This window comes from Pteropus vampyrus, unplaced genomic scaffold, assembly GCF_000151845.1.
Source record: "Pteropus vampyrus isolate Shadow unplaced genomic scaffold, Pvam_2.0 Scaffold18, whole genome shotgun sequence".
In the NCBI taxonomy this organism is placed as follows: domain Eukaryota; kingdom Metazoa; phylum Chordata; class Mammalia; order Chiroptera; family Pteropodidae; genus Pteropus; species Pteropus vampyrus.
This window is the reverse complement of record NW_011888799.1, coordinates 9176723-9201605: the sequence shown is the minus strand read 5'-3', so window position 1 is coordinate 9201605 and position 24883 is coordinate 9176723. Positions and strand designations below refer to the sequence as shown.

Below are 24883 nucleotides of genomic sequence, written 5' to 3'. Positions count from 1 at the left end.
GTAGGGATGGCCTCAGCAACAGGACAACTGACTGCCACAATGAGGCAACCCTATTTCTCTTTCCTGCCTCATTTTGATGCACAACTCACTAAAAGGAGATTTCTGTTTAGAAGCAAATGGAGGCCCTTTCTCATTTACATTGTGTGCACTGGAAGATTCAATTCTTAGTGACTTAACAGTCTCTTGATTACCTTCACTTGTCAGACCCCATTAATTATTTATTGGTCAATGTGTCGGAATTTCAGTTTGAAGTGGCCAGTCTGGTGATTCAAATTGCAGACAAAATGTGACTCATTCTGGGATCTGTACGGTTCATTTTCTGCCATATTTACCATCATTGTCCTGTAGGGTTGAAGGTGGTTGGGGCATCTTTAGGGGAGAGATTAAATTTCCTCCTTGAAGCCACTAATCTATTCTGTTCAAATTACATGTTTTGCAATGTTGAATAGCTGCTCTCTCTTATAAATCAGTAGATTTTACATACAAAAATGATTTTTCAGCTTTTCTTGAAAAATAAAGCAGAAGACTTAGTAACACGGAGCTCTCATTCTTACATAACAGCAATCTGCTGGAATAGAGTGATGTGACTCCTTTTCAGATGGTCCGGTTTGCCAAGTCCCCACCACTGCTTTTTGTATTATACAGGTCCTGTTTAACTCATATAAGTTGCCTAACTGGACCTTCTAGACCTCTGATATTAAGCCTCAGGTTTGGGCTTATCTAGCCTGTCCATTCCACTTTCACCCTCATTCTTGCAGGAATCCCCTTTCCAGAATCCTTACTGGTAGCCCAAGGCCTATGCTTAAACTGCTCCTCTAATATAGAGAATACGGTAATTGTTGTAAAGCTTCTGAAAACCAAGTTCTGTACTTTGGGTGCAAATGGAACTAGTCCTTTTTCCATAAAACTAGCATAGCTGTCATGGGTTTTCCCCGAGTAAACATCTCTGGTTTCTTCAACAGCTCCTCATGTGACTTGCTACCTTATTCTCTCACCAGTCTGGTATTGTTGGGTTTCTGTTCCTTTGATTAAACTTTCATGTATTAAAATCCCTAAAGCCCTACTAGTTCCATGAAATGTGGTTTAACTGGTGTGGAATATCCCAGCATGTTTCCAGTATGGCATCAAACTGCCCAGTGATCTTAGATAACTTTTAATATTTATGCTGTCAAAGCTGTATAGGTAACCAAACATCTGGACATTTGCCAACTGGATGCAGATGAGTTCCGATTTTCAAAATCTAGGTAGAATCAATTAATTTTATTTTCCTTGCAGCTTTTAAGAACTTGTACTTATAAATGGCCATTTTGTTAAATTGCTCCCACAATAGGGAACTGCTTCTTATTTTGCTTTCTTGACCTTTATCTCTTTGCTTAGGTTGTTGTGAAATGATTACACAAGAGTTGTATCTACTGTGCCCAAGATAAGAGACATTTGACATTTTTACAGAAGCCACTTAAAAGTTACACATTTGAGATAATGTCCAGACTAAGTTTCTCATATGGTAAAGAGAACATAATATTGAGTAAGTATTTTTTTCTCTTTCCTAGTTTCAATATTAACATGCATGAAATAGGAACATTTTGCTGATGCTTTTAAAAGGAATCACATTTCTTACATTGAGATGGAACCTCAGAGTCCAACCACACCCATGAACCCATCCCTTTTTCAGTGCCCCTGGCAGGGGACCACTTAGCGTTATTTGAATCCTCCTCATGACAAAGAACGCACTCTACATTGTGACCTGTACATCACAAATTGCCTAATTATTAAAAAGTTCTTCCTTATATTGAACAACCATCTGCCTCCCTATAGCCTGTTTCAGAATGTAATAATATTTCTTCCTTATTAAACAAGGGTATGATTTCACCCGCATCACTTAGACCAGGGTTTCTCAATCTCAGCATTATTGACATTTGGGGCTGGATATTTCCATGTCACGGCAGCTGTCTTGTGCAATGTAGGATATTTAGCAGCATGCCTGGCCTCTACCCACCAGATGCCAGTTGTGACAACCAAAAAAATGTCTTCAGACATTGCCAGATCTCTTCTGGTTGAGAATCAATACTATGGGATGATGTTCTAGTTGCCTTTAGCCTGTTTCAGAATGAAGTAAATATTGTCTCCTTATCAAGCAAAGGTATAGTTGCTCTAAAAATATTGCTTATGGAAAACTATATGAGGTCACCCTCATTTAATTATGAGTAGGAGTTTCCACTAGTTCCTGAGCAGGGAAGGAAATGGGTATAAAATTACAGAGATCTGAGCTTTCGGAGTTATACTTTTCTGTAATTTTCAGATTTTTAAACAATGAATATATAACACTTACATAAAATAACAACAAAAGACACTACAATAAAAAAGTAATAATGAAGTGCTTAGAAATCAGGGCTGGAAGATTGACAATGTCCCGCTTTCATCCTATTGTAAAATATCCAAAGCAGATTTATCTTCTTAATCATTCAGTTTGGTATTGGGTCAATTTTGAGATTTTTAAAATCACTTTCTTTGACTTTAGTTGAAAGTAAATTGGTCTGTTATTTGCTCTCTGGTTTCATTCTATAACTTTAGATGCTCTGTATTAGTTTTCTATTGCTGCCGTAACAATTTATCACAAATATATTGGCTTAAGGAAACACAAATTTATTATCTTACAGTTCTGTAGGTCAGAGGTCTAACAGAGAAGTGTCCCCGGGCTAAAATCAGGCTTTTTAGGGCTGCATTTTTTTTCTGGGTGCTCTAGGAGAGAATCTGTCTCCTTGCTTTTTCCAGATTCTAGAGGCCACCCACATTCTTTGGCTTATGGCCACCTTCCTCCACTTCAAAACCAGCCATGGTGGATTGAGTTCTTCTCACACCTAATCACTCTGACTTCCTCTTCTGCCTCCCTCTTCCACTTTTAAGGACCTTTGCGATTACATTGGGCTGCTGGGGTATTCCCAAATAATCTCCCTATTTTAAAGTCACCTAATTATCAACCATAATTCTCCTTTGCCATTCACAGGTACTGGGGATTAGGGTGTGGACATTTGGGAGGTGAGGTAGTAACATTATTCTGCTTGCCGTATACTCCGATAAAAATATATTTCTTCCTTATTAAACAGAAAAAAAAATTGACAAAGATAAAGCACTGATACTTATGCAAGAGCATTTTCTTTCTCTTTACCAATAACAGAAGAGTTAAGGAACTTGCCCTAATCTGTTGCCAGGACTGGGTTTTACTCTGACTTATTCATTAAGGCTTGATTAAAATTCTCAACTTGAGAATGGACATTTTACCTATTGTTTTGATTTGTCTTTTATTTCAAAAGAGATATGATGCCTGGTGAGAATTTAACAGTGACAGACAAATAGGGGAAAATAGGAATAGCAGAGGTCATGGTAGTATATATGGAGATCTCAGGTGATATTTTAAGAGCAAGTAGGGAACTATGGTTTCAGTGGTAGAAAGTTCACAGAAGAAAGGCAAAAAGATGATATCAGCTTTTAAGTGGATTTAAATAGGATGCGTTCCCTACGCTCTCATTTAAAGGTCTTCTTTATCTGCTAAGATGATATTTTACCTAGTGGTCAAGGAGCCAAAATTGAAGAAAATGATTTTCAGGCTTTACTATTTAAAACATTATTGATTTTTTAATGTAAATATTCTCATAAATTTAAATTTTTTAAAAAGAGAAAAATAGAGAGGATAAAAAATTATCTTTAGTTTCTAACTATACAAAACTCTCCAAAGAAGATGAATTTTGTAAATATTTGTTATTTCTTTATATTTATTTTGTTTCTTGTTGTTGCTCCTCTTTCTCCTTCTCCTCCTTTCTCTTTTCTTTTATGTATCTGGGATCACAGATAATTCTTATAAAGCGCTATACAATATTTTACTTAATATTAAACATAAACACTTTTCATGGTCATACAAACTCTTCTTAAACATACTCTTAAATATCATTTAAAAATTATTTCTTATTAGTAAAGCAATACGTTTTATTGTAAGATATGCAAAACATGGGGAGAAAACACCCATAATTCTATCACCCTTGTTATATTGTCTTTTTAGTATGAATTTTGTATGAATTTTTGTATGGCAATTTTATATTCATTTTACAATTAGAATTACATTGTAAACAGTTTCCTAAGTTATCAAGATTTATTTTGTAAAAATCATGTTAATAACTGATTAGAATCCCACTGGTGATATTCTCTTATTGTTCAACATCTGTAAGATTTCCATGTGTGTGTGTGTATGTTGTATGTGTTGGCTTTTATAAGAACAGTGGAAATATACACTATAATGCATTATAGTTTTAGAGTTTTCTCTCCTTGCGTAAAAGTTGTTTTTGTGTGCTGATCTCGGAAATGTGTAAAGATCAAAGGATATGATCAATTGAAGTCTTGCCAGATTGCCTTCCAAAAAATTAGCGTGCCTATTTATTGACTAGAATATTGACTTTGCTTTAGTAAATTTTGCACAGTTAAAGAATAGGTAAGTCCTATGTTCCCGGAGTTTGGATTACCAGTTATTGCTTTGTCTGACCAGTTAAAATATTTTGTATTGACTGGTGATGGTGGTAATGGGTTTTCATACATTACGATAATGAAGACTGCTGTGTCAAGGGTTTTATTGTTGTCGCCTTTGATCCTCCAGTTCTAAATATTCAAAGTCAAGATGAGACTTTTCAGGGACCTAGTTTTCAAATATAAATACATTTCTAGCTAACTCATATTTCAAGGTTGAGAAAAAACATTTCCTAGTGCTTATTATATTCTGAGCCCTTTGTTAAGTAGTAATAATAAAAAGACGAACAAGACCATTCCGTGCCCTGGAGGAGCTCATGGGCTATTGAACAAAGCAATTCTGTGAACAGACAATTGCAGTAGAGGGTGAAAAGTGCCCGAATGGAATGGAGCTGCATGCAGGAAGCTGCCAGAACAAAGAGGTGGCAGCCCTCTGTGCTGCTAGTGGCCTATGGCCTGACTGTACCCAGACAGGTGAGCCTCTGCTCACTGAGGTGGGATGTGCCTTCTCTTTTGGTGTTCTTGAGGAGCCAGGCCCAGAGAAGACTTCTTTTCCTGGCTGCAGAGAAACTTTGGTGATGGTGGTCCACTGCTTTGAACACAGCTGTCTCGTGCCATCAGCTGTTGACAGTCCTGGCATATCTTTTCATCCCGCAAATCATACCAGAGGTGTGAAAGGCAGAGCATTTGCGGCATTGGGAAGGATGGAGAGAGGAGAGAGATCCCATTTGGGTCCTTTTATCACTCAGTACACCAGAGCAAAAGGAGGAAGATTTGCCATCTAGTCCTGCCCATGACAAAGGCTAGCTGTATGATCTCAGGCAGGTTGCATAGCCTTCCTGTTTCATTGATCTTCATCCCTCAAACTGATAAATGGAGGTGCTAAAATTTGCGTCTTTTTTTATGCTCACTAGGCCTTTATTTCTATTAAATTTTGTAAATAATCTGTTATAGCATTCATTATGATTATTCGAAAGTCTCTTTCTCTGCTGGGAATTTCGAGGACAAAAGTCACGCCTCTTTTAAAAATCTTATTATCCCAAATATAGTGACTGACACATAGGCACTCTTAAGTTTGAGTAAATGAAAACATGAATAAATGAATGAATGGGTCAGCCAATCATTAAATTATTTAGAGGATTATTACTTTGAAGATGAGATCAGACAAACAGTACCCGCATTGTTTCATAGCAGCAATTTCCAAACACTATATTTGGGGGTTGGCTGTGTCAGAATCCCTAGAGAGTTAAGATGTAGATGCCAGGAACTGCCTTATGAAGATTCTGAGTCATTAAGTCCTGCGGCTCAAGACTCAGTGTGTTCAAAGTTCCCCCAAGAGCTTTTGTCGCTTGCGTGAGATCAGGTTGGAAACCTGAGTGTGCCGTTTCACCTGGCCTTAATTCTACTCTGATGACCAAAGGTGGTAGCCCTGGCACTGGTTTGGTAGGAATCATGGGGAAGGAAGAGCACCCCAGTCCTTCTTGGAGGATTTGGGGAAGCCCTGCCAGAAATTGGCTGTCTCTCATTCTTCCTGAGGTTATTGACAGGGAATGTGTGAATACCAAGAAGCTGTGGGCAAGCTGAACTTCTTTAGATCAGCGTTCCTAAAAATTGGGACTCTACGTATTTCACTTTGTCTTCCATCTTTCCTCATCTTCATCACAAGTGATTTTCCAGTCATAAGCTGAATGCATCAGGGTGGAATTTTCTAAAGGCCTGTGCTCATGACCCTATAAACATTTTCCGTGGAAGATGTTATTTGATGAGAAACCTAGTTGTGACAGTATAACAGAGGAGTAGTGGTGGAAGCTGATAAGCAGGTAGCCTGACTTTAGTTCAACTTCTATTACAATTCAGTAGCTATTTCCCTAGATTCATGCATAATACTCTGCAGTTTCCAATCATTTTAGCATGTTGCTCCAAATTTATATTAGAATAAAAAACAATGAGACTGTCTCATTTCTTTGGAGAACAATTTCTAACTCTTGTTATTGTTGTTGTTGTTGTTATTGTTTTTATGTAATTTTTAAATTAAATTTATTGGGGTGACATTGGTTAATAAAATTATACAGATTTCAAGTGTACAATTAGATAATACATCATATGTATATTGCATTGTGTGTTAACCACCCGATGTTAAATTTCCTTCCGTCACCATATATTTCACCTCCTTTACCCTTATTTGTGTATCTCCAACCCCACTTTCCTCCTGGTAACCACTAAACTGTTGTCTGTGTCTATGAGTCTCTGTTTGTTTGTCTTGTTTGTTTGTTGCTTTCAGTTTTATATGCCAAATATGTGTGAAATCATATGGTTCTCACTTTTTCTGACTTATTTCACTTAACATGATAATCTCTAGATCCATCCATGTTGTCACAAATGGCAGTATTTCATCTCTTCTTATGGTCGAGTAATATTTTATTGTCTATATATACCACATCTTCTATATTCAATCATCTCTCAGACTCTTTGGTTGTTCCACGTCCTGGCCGCCTGGCCACCATGAATAATTCTTTGTTACGTCATCTTCTCAATCCAGGGAGTTCCCGAACACTTTAGCATCATTAAAATAATAATTCTCCTCCTTCTTCTCCTTCTCATTCTCCTTCTCCTCCTCCTCCTCCTCCTCTTCCTCCTTCTTCTTCTTCTTTTAAATTTAGAAGGTTATAGTTTTAGACTGCTCAGGAATTGCTTCATAATGTTGGTATGTTGTGGTTAAAAATAGGGACTCAAACATTCTGGATTTAAGCCCTGCCTCCAGCACGTGCTAGCTGTATGATTAGGACAAGTCAATTAAACTCTCCTTGCTTCAATTTCCTCATCAATGGAATGAGGATAATTAAACCTCCCTCACATATCATTTTGGTCACGATTGAATAAAGATAACATGTGCCAGGAACTGTGTAAAATGCTTGACACATAAGAAGCCTTCAAGTGTCAGCAGTATTCATTTAGTGAACAAACTCTTTTGAGCAACTCCTAAGTGCCATTTTAAAATAAAAAGATATATTATATTACCATGTACTCATATGAAAAGATATCTAAAATATTATAATATTAAAAATGTAAGTGGAATATATAGTATGAAGTTTTATAAATAAAAAATTTAAAACTATATATTTATATATGTATATGTATATTTACATATCTGAGTGTGTTTGTGCGTATTGTATTCAAGCATAGAAATACATGTGGGAAAAAATCTCTTAGCAAGTGATTATCAGTGAAGAGACAAGTCAGTTTTTATTTTCTTACTATCATGTTAAAATTTTGAAATCATATTGACTTTATAATAAAATTAAAAGTAGTACTGAAGTGAGATAAAATATAATCAACTAAAATTTTAAATAATCTAAGGAGTTAAACTATACATATCTTTTTCTGATGAAAAAATATGTAGAATAAGGAAATACAGTCATTCTATAAGTAGCCCAAGAAGCTTAGAGCTCGTGACAATTTTCCTAGCAACCTATCTAGATTTTTATAACCTGTGTGATAAGAGCTGACTTTATTACATCTCTGTCTCTTCTGAAAACTTTCTTTTTGAATTCCCATTTCCCTGAGAATTTGTACCATATAATTTAAGAATTTGTTAATGTCCTTGCAATTTGCTATCTACTTGTATTATACGTGCTACTCTTATCTCAGAAACCCCATTATAAGCTCTTTTAGAGCAAGGATGTGTCAAATTCTCCAGTATTTCCACAACAGTTGACGTTGCAGAGGGTATGTAGTATTTGCTTAATAAATACCCATTGAATGAATGGCTGAAGATCTGATATTATATTAAGCCTTGCTGTGCTGCAATAATGCAATAAGAGCTTAACCTGGAGATTTCAGTGGCTTCACACAATATATGGACTTTCTCATGAAAGGCCATATGAATTAGCAGAGGCTCTTCTCTATTCAGTGACTTAGGGTCCAGGCTTCCTCCATTTTGAGACCACATGCTACATCATTTGCTACATCAGGGAAAGGAAAGGATGGAGAAGACAATACTGACTCTTAAGTGTCCTAGACCAACCACTTCCCTCCTAATTCCCGTTTATCAGAAATCAGCCCCATGACCCTGTCCAGCCACAAAGAAGGACAGGAAAAGTGCTCAGAAGCACTCGTTATCTGTGCCACATGTTTACATCTCCCTACAGAATAACTATACCAACTAGTTAGTTCCCCACTGGTATCAGTGAGCCCAATACTCACATGGATTATTAAACTTGGCTCAGTTTATGTTAGTAAGCTTTTGCATTGGCAACTCCTAGGATTTGGAATTCATTCGCTGAGCAGGCATTGATTGGTGCTTCCTGTGTGCTGGTACTATTCTAGGTCATGGGAATACAGTAGGGGGAAAAAATAGTCAAAATGTCCTATACTCACAGCATTGACTTTGTAGTAGAGGAAGATGAACAATTAACAAATAATGCTTAGAGATAATTAATTGGTGATAAATATTATAGAGAAAAATAAAGTATGTTGGGGGTGGGGAGGTAGGACGTGGATAAGTGTGGAGAACGTGGTTCGTTTGTAATTTTAAATTGATCAGGAAAGCCCTCACTGAGAAAGATACAAAGAAGCGAAAACCTAGGAGTGAGGGAGCCAATCACTTGGGTATCAGGGCAAAGAATCTTCCTGGAAGAAGGGACACATCTAACGATCCCAAAGAAGGGCGGGGAGTACCTGATATATTTGGTGAACAGCAAGGAAGCAAGTGTGGTTGCGTGAGTATGTGAGAGTGGCTAGGAGTAGGATCGGGAGTCTGTTGAATACAGACTATGTAGAGCCTTCTAGGTGACTTTATGGTCTGTGGCTTATGGTCTGTGTCATATAAAGCCAGTTGGGGATTTGGGGCAGAGGAGTGAAATAATTAGCCTGGTTACTATTGGAAATAGACTATAGGGAAAAGGCTAAAAGCAGGGAGACCAGTTCGAGGTTATTGCCAAAGTTCAAGTGAAAGATGGCAATGGCCTGGTCCATTTCCATCACCCCAGAAAGTTGAGGCGAGAAATTTTAAAGGGGAAAGGTGATGCGTAAATACAAGATAGTTTTTTACTAATAAGATATTAGGGTGAGCCCAATTGTAATATCATGTATTATTATCATGAGTTCTATGTTCTATTTCTTGGACTACAAACATTCTTTTACGGATTCTACAAATATTTATTCAACACCAACAGCATGCCAGGCCCTCTGTTAGGCACGGAGGACAATAAGGATGACCTGACCTCTGCCTTTGGGGAGCTCTCAGTGTAGTGGAATTATAGGATAACCAAAAATATAACTACAGTTATAGCAAAATGATCATTTTATAATTATGATGGAAATATTAGTCAAAACTTACTGTGTGCTAGACATACCTATGGATATTATTATGATTATGATATATAATTGTTATAATTATTATATTTTGATGCTATTCTTTATGACCAAACTAGACTGCTACAAAATTAGAGAACTAGTTACCAAGAGCCCAATACAACAGACTAAAAGTGTTATTTCTATGCTCTACAGACCAGATTTCCAAGGATTTTGCCACCTTCGCGCCTTTCAGAAAACGCATGTTCCATTTTTGCCAAATGTCTTCTTTCCTTATAACATGTAAAATCATGTTACTAGTACCTAATATCATTGATTTGTCTGACTATTTAAGTCCTCTTTATCCATGTTTTTTTTTCTTTTAATAATCTTCTTGAAGAAGATTAATCTGAAACCACTGCTCAGCTCCCAAGATGTTGCCTCCCAAATTGCATGCATTTTTCTGCCTCTGCAGCTGCTTCGCACTGGTTCATACTTTTGACTGGCAAGACCTAAATCCTGTTACACATATTAAATCATCAGGTAAGAGATATATTTGTTCAAGCAATTTAGGGTCTGAGGATCCAGAGGGAAAGAACCTTTTCTATCCAGTGATAGGGAGAAGTAGGGAGAAATAGGCACTAAGGAGCTGCAGATGAGAGTGGACTGCATCGCTTGCTCTTTCTTACCCTGTGGTGGGAGAGAAGGAGAGGAGAGGAAGGCCTAGACAAGCCCGGAAGTGGGGGCCAGAGTGGAACAGCCACCTATAGTCAGATACATCTACCATCACTAAGAAGGTAGATGTTTATTGCAAAGAAATTGCTTATGGAGTTTTATGAATTCCTCCTAATCCCAGAGGGTTGCGATTTATGAACTTTTCTATCCACTCTCTTCAGGTGAGCAGTGTAGGTGACTTCTGAATGGTGTCATACTGTTTATACACACAGACCTGTGCACCTAGATAAATATGGTCCCTCTGAATATAGTTATTCAGCCTCGATGGGTGACTCATTACTGTAACATTTACAAAAGACCTTTCGTAACCTGGCACCTTGTAATTGTTACCCTACTTCATCAGTAGGAGAGGGATTCTATCTTATATCTAATCTACGTTTACATAGAAAATGACGAAATATCTCACATGTCCATTATTTCAACAACACTTAACCAAGAACTGAGTCATCAGTGATACACTGATTACTAAGCCAAAGGATTCACAATCAGGTTAAAGGCTTGCAGCCTAATTAAATTAATTGTTCATTACCTTTTGCATGGATTGAAAACAAGTAATATTTTACCTGATGAGCAAATTATCAACGAGGAGACATTAACATCACACACTTTTTATTGGTACAGGGTGGGAATTTCATCTCTTATTTTCCTTTATCTTTGAAAATTACTGGAAAGCTGTCATTGGACTGGCAGAAACTTGAGGACAGGGACACTGCTTCATTTGTCTTTGTAGTTCCAGCATTGGACCTAATACTCTACTCATTCTAAATGCTCAAAAATGAATGCATATTTTTTAATTATTAGAAATAGTTTATTAAATAAAAGATTAAAATAAAAGATGATTATATTCTTCTTACTAAATGAATACATAGAAAATATGATTATGCAGGTAAAAGATTTATAAATATGGATTTAGAGATAACTTATTAGCTAATGGCGGATATAAAGCCATATAGAGAATGTAATGTTTCTAGCATGTATACTTTCCATCTCCAAACCCAGAAATAAATATCAGGAATACTTGGCAAAATGAATTCCATCCAGAAATATTTAGTAAAATTAATAACATACTGAGTATTCCAATGCTTTTATGAAAATAAAGTTGAAGAAAAATAGGAAGTGACATAAGTTCCGAATCACAAAATTTTATCATCTAGAGAGTGGCCATTCAACCTGACAAGCCTCTTCCCTGCCTCTTCCATCACGAATCTTCCACCACGATGATAGATGGTCAGAGAGGACAGGAAATCCAGGACCGTGACCACATTAGCCTTAGGCTAGTGAGTCTTTTCTGCAGCTCCCCTGGCTAGTCACCAGGGCCCTGTAGGTCTACACCCAAACCTGGGCCAGTTCAGAATTTCTTAAGACCTTCTCAGGGTTTGGGGTTCCTGGAAAAGGTGGGCCTATAGCTTCACCTTGACCTGTGGTTCCTGAATGCTGAGTGAGGAGGCTTTTCAGTAGAGCAGGTGTTAGAGAACTGGGGCATGCCTCTATTATTGGAAAAGGTTACCATAAGTGGAATTGAAATCTCACAAGGGAACCTTGTGCAACTTGGAACCCTTCCATGGCTCTAGAACTGAACTCCTAGTTCCAGAAGGAGTGCTTTCAAGGCAGCTGTGGGTTTTCTGGGCTGCTCACCAAATTCTGAACAGAGTTACTCCTCCCTCAACCCCTGCACAGTCACACACACTATAACTGCCTGTGGGAAAGGGCACAGCAGAACCCAAGCTGCATCTTACAGAAGCAAAAGGCAGGTATAGACTCCTCTACTGTCCCCTACTCCCCTACTGGACTTGATGTATCTCTATCACACCACAAAGCATGGCTCAGTAGACAGTCTTAAATGGGAGAGAAAGAGCCTTTTCTAATTCAAAATAGACTCTAAAATGTTAGCCTTACATGTAAAGGTATGGTTGTTTTTTTCTTTAATCTCTGAGGAAACGCCTTGGGTTGAATCTGCCGGAAGGGAAAATGATATGGTTTAGTTTAGCTCAGCTAAAACTCCTCTAAGGGCTTTAATTTGGGTAACCAGAGTTAACTAACTCTAGATAAGGGACAAATAACATCGGTTGTCTACCTGTTACATGTTATGTTCCATGCTAGGTACTTGACAGCATCCTTACAACTGTCCTACGGGCTGGTCTAGTGCTTTTATTCTCACTTTACAAATAAGGGTACGAGAGGGGAGTAAATTGTTTAGCCTCGTGCATTATAGCTACAAGAGGTACAGTTGAAATCCAAAATAGGATCACTTGGCTCCAAGATCCAGGATCCATTCATCTCATCCCCTGCCTTCTTTGGAACTACTTCCTACTGTTTGACTGTAAATTGTTGACCCATGTGTCAGTCCAGGTGGCCTGGTACCTTAGTCTTGTGCTTCTTAAACTTTAATAGGCACGTCTTTTCTGGTACAGCAGAATTGAGGTGAGGCCTGAGATCCTGCATTTCCAAGCTCTCCGGTGATGCCAATGATGCTGGTCCATGGACCAACTTTGAGTAGCAAGACTTTATGTATTGAAAGGCTCATCACTGGTGGTGCTTCACGTATTAGTCGCCAATGTGGAGGATATAAATGGGCTTCTTCTCATGACTCAAAATCTTTCTAGGTGATGTCATATAATATCAATGCAGGTGCTATACCTAACATAGTTCTAAGTGTCAGTGGCAGAGGCAGAATGTCATAGAAAGCACAAAAGTGTCTGTCTAGCAGAGTAATCAACTCACAGTTAGACAGAAGAAAAGTAGCAGGCAAGCTGAATCTAGAAGAGTAAAAGTCTGGATATACTGATATTTGGACTCACCATCTTGAAATTAAATATGGACTTGACTGAGAGTTATAAAGGAGGAGAACAGGTGAAATGAAACTGCAGGTGTGTCGAAGGGTTTTGGTACTGGAGGGGGAGAAAGTTTCAGGAGTGGGTGGGTAAAAGAATGTATATTCTAAAGCATTTGATGAAAACAAGAAACCAGTGGCAGTGAAAAACTTAGTTCAGCTCATTTTCACAAATATTTATTAAACACTGACCATGTGCCCCACATTTTGTTAAGATCTGAGGATACAAAGACACGGACACAGCTCTTAAGAAATAGCCTACTGTGAGAGACAGAGTGTGCAAACACATAATTTTACTATAATATGATAGGAAGAATGATAGAAACATGTTTGAGGAATCGATTTAATATTAAGGATAAAATCATTAAGTCTGGGGGATCAAAGAAGGCTTCGGAGAAGACCTGACATCAAATCGAAATGTTAAAAGTTGAATAGGAATTTGCCACAGGGACTTAAAACACAATGAATAACATTTACAAAGGTGCAGAAGCATCAAACAGCCCAATGTGTAGCTCGAGAGCACTGGAGCACATGGAAGAGAGATAAATTAAAGAGGAAAAGCAAGAAAGACAATGAGACAGTGGACTTCCAGAGCATGGAGGGTCTTTCTTACACAGCCCCAGAATCTGAGATTTATGTGCCTGTGAACATATTTCAACCCGAAATCACTGGAAGGATAAGACACATTTGAGCCTCAAGTAACAATGGAAATAGCTTAGGAAGGCATCCGTAGATTTAAATACCACCTACAAACTGCCTACCAAAATGACTCCAATAAATTCCCCCTTCAAAAAAAGCCATCTGATGATAGAAAGCCACTGCAGAATTTTAAGAAGAATTGCCTGGTGTTATTTGTGTTTTAAATCACTCCAGGAGGTGGGTGAATCATGCATTTGAAAAGGCCAAGATTTAAGGTGAATAGAACAGTTAGGAGAGATGGCAACTGTCTGATCAAGAAACAGCGAAGGTATAAATGAGACAGTTGAGCCAGATTATCATGGGTATATTGGAGAGAAAATTGTAAGCTGAAAACAAATGCTATAAATTGAGATTTGGTCGGATATAGGGAGTTGGTGAGAAAGAGGTAGAAGAGTAAAATGATCCCTAGGTTTCTGGCTTGGGATTCACGAGATAGGAAATTCTAGAGTTTGCAGGCTCTGTGGTTGGAAAATGAGGAGAGAGAGTAAGGAGAGGGTCATTTAGTTTTACTTTAAATGATTATCTTTGATGTTCCTAAGGGAAGGACATCAGGTGGAGATACCCAATGGGAAGTTATGATCTCACAAATAAGAAATGTGAGATCAAGTTCATGTTTAAGAAAAACAAATTTAGGAAGTGGTCTTTAATATGTTCTGGATTAGAACAGAAAGTAAGGGCAAGGCTATGAGTTTTAGGAGGTGATGATCCTAAATGCCTTGGGAGACGGGCAATATCTACTTTCATCTTTTTCCCCATACAAGACTTTGCATACAGCAGGGCCCTCACTAATTACTTGTTGTCTTTTACTAGTTAGTAAAAGAATGAAAGAGACCAGAAACTATGGGCAGAAATTTGATTCTGTTGGTTTTTCTTTGCATAATAAAGTAATGGATGACAAGTGAAATAATATTTACTTGTTTTTTAGCATGGGTCAGTAAAATACAAGCTCTGATGGCTGCTGCACTTTTGAGCCAAACTAAAATCCCCAGAGGAAGTGGCCTTTATTCTGTTGGTTGTACAGACTTGATGTTTGAGTACACTAATAAGGTAATGCTTTGATTAATACCACTTATCTTTATATGGTAATACTGACTATTGCTACTGCTCACTAGTGGTTTTGAAATTTGACCTGCCCTCACCTGAGAATGTGAGGGCATTCTGCCATTTATATTGTTTCATAGGAAGACTTTTGCTTCCCCATCTCATTGCTGTTATCTGATTAAATAACTTACCTATAAACTCCATTTTTCCCTTTCTTAATGGGTGGAACAGGGCTGCTCATACTTTCCTTTCACTTAGAAAGAATATATTGTTCTATTTCTCTTCTCTTTCTACTGTATTCAATCATGACAGCAGCTTAAAAAGTTGTCTGGACCTCTTCATGAACAACAGAGGTATTTGGGTTCCTACTAATTAAATATGTAAAATAGCTGTTAGAATCTGTTTGAGAAGCAACGACTAAAAGTACATTGATTTCTTTCTTCTACAGAGCACCTTCTTGCGTTTGTATTATCCATCCCAAGATGATGAGTATGTTGAAACCCTCTTGATCCCAAATGAAGAATATTTTTTTGGTCTTAGTAAATATCTTGGAATACACTGGTTTATGGGCAAAATTTTGAACTTCTTATATGGTAAGATTTCTGCTGATTCTGATTTGTAGGTTCTAGAGTATAAGAAAGCTTTGAAAACAGCAAGAGTTTCAGGCAGTTAAGGACCAAAGTAGGTTTTCTCCAGTCTAAACTTCTCCTAGGATGACAAAGAAAGTACGTATTTCTTAGAAGGCCAAAGGCCAGGTAACTATCAGCAAATCAAGGGTTCTCATTTGGTCTAATCTGAATATGATGGGATGAGTGTAGGGAATAAAAGTATCAGACTTTCAGACTGGCTCCAACATCTCTCATTTACTGGTCTTCAGTTTATTTTCTTACATAGTATGGGGGGACAATAATCAGCTGGGCTGATGTGACTACTATCCCACATTGCTCTGTACTAAAGTGCCTTCTAAAGTAGGGCCAAAGAGGAAGAAAGTAGAAGCCACCATAATTCTCCAGATCCAAAATGAAGGAGTAAAAGCTTATTTCTTACTTAGCATAAATGAGGAGACTCTACTCTCATTCCCATCACCCACCCCCAGGGGACCAGCCTCTCTCCCTAAGACAATCTGACATGCAGTCATCATCACTTCATTTGTCTACATTTCACTAATACAGACTTTTCCTATCTTACCTGTTTGACCAGACACTACCGTTGGGCTGGTGTTAATTATATCTTCAAATTTCACCCCACCCCCCACAACCAAAACTACCTACAGTGTTTGGCATTTATTTTAAACATCTTGAGAGTTTTCTGAAAAGCCCTTTTATTATAGAAATGATGAAAATTCTATAACTACACATATTTATGGTGCTCGAATAACTTATAAATCACTTCCGTAGCAATCATCATATTCATTCTTCATGATCACATCTCCATTTTATAGATGAGAAAATGAAACACAATCGTTGACGATAATAATGAGAATAAGAATTAAGAAGAAGAGAAGACAGTGCTTTTCCTTTTTTGTGCCCCTTACTATGTGACTGGATAGGTGCTTTACATATGTTACCTACCTAAATATAATTCTCACAAAACCCTGTGAAGTAGATATCATTTCCTTCATTTTACAGAAAAGGAATCTGAAGCTTAGAAAGTTCTCTTAATGTGCCCAACGTCAATAACCAGTAAATGGCAGAACTGTACGCAAAGCCATACCTGAATATGGAGTCAATGGTCTCTCTACCTTTCTCTTGATCACGAACTAGTTAGAATGAGAGGAGTCTCCAATTTGAAGATTCTGGGTTTCAGTGTAATGTTCTTGAGTTTTATTAGTAATTTGGTTTCTGAACATTCCGTTAGAAGTTTTGCCCAAACCTGGGATTGGTAATAAAAACCAGCCTTGCTGAACACTTTTAAGTAAAAAAAATGTCACCTTAAGTTTAGAGCTGGCAAGGAGGACTGATAATTAATGAGCCTATGGTCTTAGGAAAAAACACATGGTCGAGGTCTTTGTTTGGTGTATATCTAGTAGGAAACTTTTTAATGAATTTACTATTAGTGCATAAAAATATAAATTCCATGGGTCAGGATTTTATACTCAGGAGATGTAGGTTAAATTAACCAAAAACATTCAAGTCAGATAAAATGCTATTTATAATCTTCCATTGTTGTCTAGGTTCACTGACAACTCCTGCAAACTGGAATGCCCATCTGAAGACTGGTGAAAAATATCCACTAATTGTTTTTTCTCATGGTCTTGGCGCATTCAGGTAAAGTTTGAGAGATTGAACAATTATTGATCTAGGGATCAATAACCAAATGTGTTTCTTCCCAAAAAAGGAAAATCAAATTTTGGAGCTTCATGCTGGCCCCTGTTCTAGAGGAGTTGAGGCTTCTGAAGAGTTGGATGTGATCTGTCAATCGGTCATAGCTGTGTCTTTTCCTCTATCCAGTTCATGGAGATTGGCCTCACAATAGAGAAGAGAGGGTGTTGCATTTTTGGCCGTTGTCCTTCTATATTATAATATTTACACTCTCAAAATGATCCACTGTGTTAGTTCAGGGCTTCTGAGAAATAGTACCAAGATCCAAGATTGGATTAGCTGTGAAAGACATTTATTGAGAGAAATACCTGTGAAGGATAGAGGGGAAGGTGCAGAAAAAGATGGAGAGAGCCTTCAGACAATGTTCAGGTTGGACACTTGGAAAGGAGATGAGAAACAGAAGATTGGGTATGAAGAGTACCAGGCTACAGCACGGTTCAAAGAAAGACCAGGCCAAGCCAGGAGAGGGAGTGCTTGACCCAAAGCTGCTCATCAAAGAAATTCTGTGTATCACAGCAATGGGCCTACGTTACACCCGCACTGCCCAGTCACTGGAAGTGACCCACCGGAAACTGTCGTGGTGGTGGATCCAGAGGGGCAGCAGCTGGGTGGGGTCTTTAGTCAACTATAGTTTCTATGGCATAATATCTGAGTGGTGCATTTTCATAATCACCCACCCTCTCTACTTCTGTCTTCGTTCTGCCTCCTCCCTTTCTTCCACCTCAGAAGACTATAAGACTTTCAGAAAAGAAAAGGTGGCTTTCAGCGAGAAAGAAGTTGGGTAGCATCTGCAATAAGAAATTATCTTCAGTTCTTTAATTGTCTAGCCTGTAGTTGGCATATTAGAATCCCAGGGCCAAACCCAGCCCCCTGCCTATTTGTGTAAATAAAATTACATTGGAACACAGCCACACTCATTTGCTTTTCACATTGTCTATGGCTACTTTTGTGCTACAACAGCAGAATCAAGTAGCTGTGACAAGTAATAGATGGCCTACAGAACTGGACGCATTTACTCTCTGACTTTTCACTAAAAGGTTTGCTGATTTCTGTGCTGGGTCATTTTCTCTTACTGAGTCGGTCTTGCATCTCCAAGAGTAGAAGATACAGTTTCTACTTACCTCCTTTTTATTCTCTGTGGACAGTTTCTATTGAATCCATGATATAAAAAGACTGTGCAGAACGAAGACCTAGAAAGGGGTTATAAATGCAGTTGCTTAGAACATGATTTTTTAAGCTTCTCACCCTGTCCATTTATTTAATCAACAGCTAATATATGTTCAGTAATACCCAATTTTAGACATGATTATAAGTACTGAAAAGGTGTTAACCTATTTAATCCTTACAATAATCTCATTGGGTACTGTATTGTTATAACATCACCCTTCTACAGATTTAAAAAAAAAAAAAAAAAACCAAGGCAGAGGTAAGACGGGTGACTTACCCTAGGTAGGCATCTAAGAAGTGGAGGAACCAGGATTCAAACACAGTGGTCAGACTACAGGTCCTTTTCTCTTAAACCACACTATACTGCCTTCCCACATACATTCTCTTATCAAAATCTTACAACTCTCCTAAAGCAAAGGCATTAATAGCCCCACTTTACAAGTGAGGACAAAAATTCAGTACTGTAATTACCTAAAGTCATGTTGCTGGTAAGCGGCAGAATCACAATTAAAACCCAGAACTCTCAAAGGCAATATTTATAATCGCTGCACCAGGGTTTATCAGCCTTGGTACTATTGATGTTTTGGACTGAATAATTTCATGTTGTGTAGGCCTTTCTATGCCAGGATGTTCAGTCCCTCTATCCACTAGATGTCAGTAGCACCCTCCTCGGCGTCATGATAATAAAAACACACCTCTAAACGTGAAATGTATTCCGAGGGGCAAAATTGCCACCCATCCTTTGAGAACCACAGCTCTCTGCTTCACCCTGGGGACTACTATGGGAGTGTGATGGTCTCCATGTGCCCAGGTTCATTAGTGAATCCCACCTTGTAACCATTACAGGGAGTTGAACGCTTCCCTCTTTTTGTTTTGAAGGACAATTTATTCTGCTATTGGCATTGAACTGGCATCTCATGGATTTATAGTTGCTGCTGTAGAACACAGGTATGTCACCTGGTATGTACTGGGCTCTAACTTTCTTCAAGGTTTATAAAAGCTGTTGATTGGATTGTCAACTATCATTACATCATGAGACTGAGTTAGATTGTCAAGAATTAAAAAAACAGCTAACATTTCTGGAGTGTTTATCACGTGCCATAGTCATATACCATCATTTAATCTTCATAACAACCCTATGAAATGGGTACCAGTACCACTGTTTTAAGGAGGAAGAAAATGAAGCTGAGAAAGGGTACTGTGTGGCCCGAAGCCACACAGCTAGTAAGTGACAGTACTAGGAATTGATTCCAGGAGTGAGTTTTCAATCTTGCTTCGCAGAATTGTGAAGATATTATGGGTTGATTTTACTCACAATGATGCCTTTTTCTTAGAAATCCCTTGGGGTCCTCGTTGATTTAAAAAAAAAAAAATGTACTGTGGATGAAGAAAGGGAAGTCAGAAAGAACTGAGTGAGGAGGGATCAGCAATGGGGATGAGGAACGTGGGTGAGATGAGGAAGTGTAAGTGATTCTGTTTATATTGTAGAGATCAATCAGCATCTGCAACTTACTATTTCAATGACCAGTATGCTGCAGAAACTGTGAATAAGTCTTGGCTCTATTTTAAAACCCTAAAACGAAGAGAGGAGGAGGCGACTCTGCGAAATGAGCAGGTACACTGCAGTAAGAGTAGAGGTGTTGTGGTGACTGAAAAAAGCATATGCAAAATGGTGACATTTGCATATTTAACTTTACACAGGACAAGCTGTGCTCCTCACGCTCCTACTTCACAGTATCAAAAGTTCTACCAGAAGATTCTCTGAATAATAACATTCCCTTATTGAAATACCTGGATCATAGTAAAAACAAACAAAAATTCTGGGAGATACAGCAAATATACAGAATTCTTTTGCATTAGAACTTCTAACTTTAAAATCTCAAAATAAATTCATAGAGTCCCTCCCCCCTGCCACAGGCAGTATAAATAAAACTACTTTTCAGAGAGTGGGTTATACAATAGCGTTAAGAGTCCAGGCCTTAGAATTCAACTTTCTGCGTTTGAATCCTGGCGCCATCACTTAGCAGTGGGTGATCCTCGACAAGTTACTTACTCTCTTTGTTTTGCTTCCATGTTTACTCTGTTACAAAATAAGGAATAATAACAGTATCTTTCTAACAGGGCTGTTGGGAAGATTAAATGAAATAAAGCACTCTGGCTTCTGCCCTGTGCCAAGCTTTTAAGTAGTTGCCTTACCTCTGTTACTGCATTTAATCCCAATCACATTTCACTGAGATAAGCATTATTATACAATGCATGGAAGCTTAGAGAGGTTAAGTAATCATCTGAGGTCACACTGTGGGTAGGCAACAAAGCCAGGATTTGGACTAAGCTATAACTACCTGCAAAGCTGGTGCCGGTGTCATTATGCTAGGTTGTTTTCTAATCATTAATTTCTTAGACATTTCCAGTTTAAAAGCAACTGACCATTTTCCCTACATGTAAACTCTACGCAAACTTTAAAATAAATGTTACAACTTTTTACTCTGTCATTTCCTTCTTCTAATAATCATATTAGGTACAGCAAAGAGCAAAAGAGTGTTCCCAAGCTCTCAATTATATTCTCTGCACTGATTGCGAAAAGCCAGTGAAGAATGTATTAGATATAGAGTTTGATCTAAAACAACTGAAGGTAAGCCAAAAAAGCCTTTTCCCTTGTCCCTTAGTTCTTTATTGTTCTTTATTTTTCTGCTTTTCTGCTATAATACAGAAAAACACGACAAAAGGCTGCAAAAAATTACAAGTAAAGTATTATAGCAATGAGGAGTGCATTAGGTTGAACTAGATATGAAATTGCCAACAGTCAGTCTACAAAAATGACAATTTCATATGGTTCAAGTTAATACCGCCAGTGCAAGGACTGGAATTTCTTGGATAGCTTCTGCATGTTGTTGAGCTCATTGATCCTGGAAAGTTGGTCAAAAGTTTTAGACAAAACGTTGGGAAGGGTGGAAAAATATCAGACCAAGTGGACTCTGAAATGATGTGGAGGGTGGAGTACAGGGAACAGAGAGAACTAGAAGTACTTTGAGCAGAAGATGATGGTCTGTTCTCCAGACACAGTTCTTCAACCAGCCATTCTCTCTCATGTCTCCATGACTTTGTACATGTTGTCCCCATGGCCTGACACACCATCTACCCTAAGTCCTGCTTAATCCAACTCAAGTCAGTCATCACCTCCACCAAGAGAAGCTTTCTTGGACCCTACTGCCCAGCCCTGGACTGAGTTAGCTATCTATTCTGTCTCCTTCTTGGCACCACTCTATTGTATTTGCATCATGCATTTGTATCTCTTTGTTCCCTAAAAGACTATGAGCTCACTGAAAGTGAATTACAATGCCTGGCACAGAGCAGCTGTCCAATAAAGAGTCATGGAATGAACAAACTAATATATATGGAAAGAGGAGAGGGAGAAGTCAGCATTGGTGTTGACATTTTAAGTGTGGGTGACTAGTAAGACCATTCAGTTCACTTCTGAACTTTTACAAATGCTTAACATATGTGTGTGTGTGTGTGTGTATTTATATATACATATTTATGTGTGTTTATTATATTTATATAATATATATAAATATATATATATGTGTGTATATATGTGTGTATTTATTTAAATAAATTTATTTATTTAAATTAGTTTTAAGTATTCAGTACATTGGTTAGACATCTATATTGTTCATAAAATGATTCCCCTAATTGCTCCCTTCCTCCCCTGGCCCTCCACTTAGCCATCATATTAATGCTAACTGCATTTCCTGTGCTGTGCTCCCCATCTTCGTGCCCAGCTATCAACAACTAATTTGTACTTCTTTAATCCTTCACCCTATTCTCCCAGTTGCCCAACTCCCCTCCCCTCTGTCACCAAATTGTCCACTATTTTTATGTCTGTTTTTGATTAGTTTGTTCTTTTTGTTCTTTAGATTCCACATATAAGTGAAATCATATGGTATTTATCTTTCTCTGTCTGACTTACTTCACTCAGCATAATAACCCCTAGGTCCATCCATGTCATTGCAAATAATAGGATTTCATTTTTTTTTAATGGCTGAGTAATATTCCATTGTATATATGAACCATAATTTCTTTATCTAATCATCTGTTGATGGGCATTTAGGTTGCTTCCATATCTTGGCTATTGTAAATTGTGCTGCCATGAATATTGGAGTGCATAGAAATTTACAAGTTATCATTTTGGTTTTCTTTGGATAAATACCCAGAAGTGCAATTGCTGGGTCTAAAGGTATATCTATTTTTAATTTTTTGAGAAACCTCCCGACTTTTCCATAGCGGCTGTACCAATTTGCAGTCCCACCAACAATGTATGAGGGTTCCATTTTCTCCTCATCCTCGCCAATACTTGCTGTTCTTTGATTTACTGATGATAGCCATTCTAACAGGTGTGAGGTGATTATCTCATTGTGGTTTTAATTTGTGTTTCTCTTATGATTAGTGATGTTGCGCATCTTTTCATATGTCTGTTAGCCATCTGTATTTCCTCTTTGGAGAAGTATCTGTTCAGGTCTTCTACCCACTTTTTAATTGGATTGTTTGTTTTTTTTTTGCTGTTGAGTTGTATAAATTCTTTATAAATCTTGGATATTAACCCCTTATCAGATGTATCATTAGTGAATATTTCCTCCCAAACAGTTGGTTATCTTTTTGTTTTGTTGATGGTTTCCTTTGCTGTACAAAAACTTTTTAGTTTGATGTAGTCCCATTTGTTTATTTTTTTCTTTTGTTTCTCTTGCCTGAGGAGATATATCTGAAAAGAAATTCCTGTTAGTAATATCTGAGAATTTACTGCTTATGTTTTCTTCTAAAAGTTTTATGGTTTTGGATCTTACATTTAAGTCTTTAATCCATTTTGAGTCTATTCTTGTATATGATGTAAGAAGATGGTCCAGCTTCTTTTTTATACATGTATCTGTCCAATTTTCCCAACACCACTTATTGAAGAGACTGTCTTACCTCCTTTGTCATATATTAAGTGATCAATGTATCTGTTTTTATACCATGCTGTTTTGATTACTGTAGCCTTGTAGCCTGTAATTTGATATCAGGTAGTGTGATACCTCCAACTTTGTTCTTCTTTCTCAAGATTGCCATGGCTATTTGGGGTTTTTTATGGCTCCATATAAATTTTAGGATTATTTGTTCTAGCTCTCTGAAAAATGCCATTGGTATTTTGATAGAGATTGCATTGAATCTATAGATTGCTTTGGATAGTATGGCCATTTTAACAATGTTGATTCTTCCTACCCCTGAATAGGGTATATGCTTACATTTATTTGTATCTTCTTCAGTTTCTTTTTTCAATGACATAATTTTCTGAAAACAGGTCTTCTACCTTCTTGGTTAATTTGATTCCCAAGTATTTTATAGTTTTCGACACAATTGTAAGTGGGATTGTTTTCTTAATTTCTCTTTCTGAAAGTTTGTTATTGGTGTATAAAAATGCCACTGACTTCTGAATATTTATTTTGTAACCTGCTACTTTACTGAATTCATTGATCAGTTCTAACATTTTTTTGGTAGAATCTTTAGGGTTCTCTCCGTATAGTATCATGTCATCGGCAAATAACGAGAGTTTTACTTCTTCCTTTCCCATTCAGATGCTTTTTATTTCTCTTTCTTATTGCTGTGGCTAAGACTTCCAATACAATGTTGAAGGGGAGTGGTGAAAGAGGCCATCCTTGTCTTGTTCTTGATCTTAAGGATAATGCTTTTAGCCTTTCCTCATTGAGTATGATGTTAGCCATAGGTTTGTCATATATGGCCTTTATTATGTTGAGGTATGTTTCCTCTATTCCCACTTTGCTGAGAGTTTTTATCATAAATGGATGCTGGATTTTGTCAAATGCTTTTTCTGTATCTATGGGTACGATCATATGATTTTTTATCTTTTGATTCGTTAATGTGGTGTATCACATTAATTGATATTGTGGATATAGAACCAACCTTGCATCCCAGGAATAAACCCAACTTGATCATGATATGTGATATTTTTAATGTATTGCTGAATTTGGTTTGCTGATATTTTATTGAGAATTTTTGCATCAATGTTCATAAGAGATATCAGCCTGTAGTTTTCTTTTTTTGTAATGTCTTTGCCTGGTTTTGGAATCAAGGTAATGGTGACCTCATAAAAGGAGTTAGGGAGCCTTCCCTCTTCTTGAATTTTTGGGATAGTTTCAGAAGAATAGGTGATAATTCTTCTTTGAATGTTTGGTAAAATTCGCCTATGAAGCCAACTGGTCCAGGATTTTTGTTTTTGGGGAGGTTTTTGATT

At 37.6% G+C, this 24883-nt stretch overlaps 1 protein-coding gene across 4 annotated transcripts in view; it reads left to right on the top strand.

Annotated features, from left to right (window-relative positions):
• The first annotated feature begins 1353 nt into the window (after positions 1-1353).
• Positions 1354-24883, top strand: part of PLA2G7 (phospholipase A2 group VII) — a 34692-nt gene continuing 11162 nt past the window's right edge. Inside the window, exons 1-8 of one of the 4 annotated variants that reach the window (XM_011354787.2) lie at positions 1354-1525; positions 10208-10347; positions 14994-15115; positions 15558-15702; positions 17283-17376; positions 19477-19545; positions 20086-20212; positions 21116-21229. In XM_011354787.2, coding sequence (XP_011353089.1) covers positions 10239-10347; positions 14994-15115; positions 15558-15702; positions 17283-17376; positions 19477-19545; positions 20086-20212; positions 21116-21229 — 780 coding nt within the window. In that variant the 5' untranslated portion in view covers positions 1354-1525; positions 10208-10238. Of the gene's footprint in view, positions 1526-10204; positions 10348-14993; positions 15116-15557; positions 15703-17282; positions 17377-19476; positions 19546-20085; positions 20213-21115; positions 21230-24883 lie in introns of all 4 variants that reach the window. The other 3 variants (XM_011354786.2, XM_023527673.1, XM_011354788.2) reach the window with 3 other exon arrangements.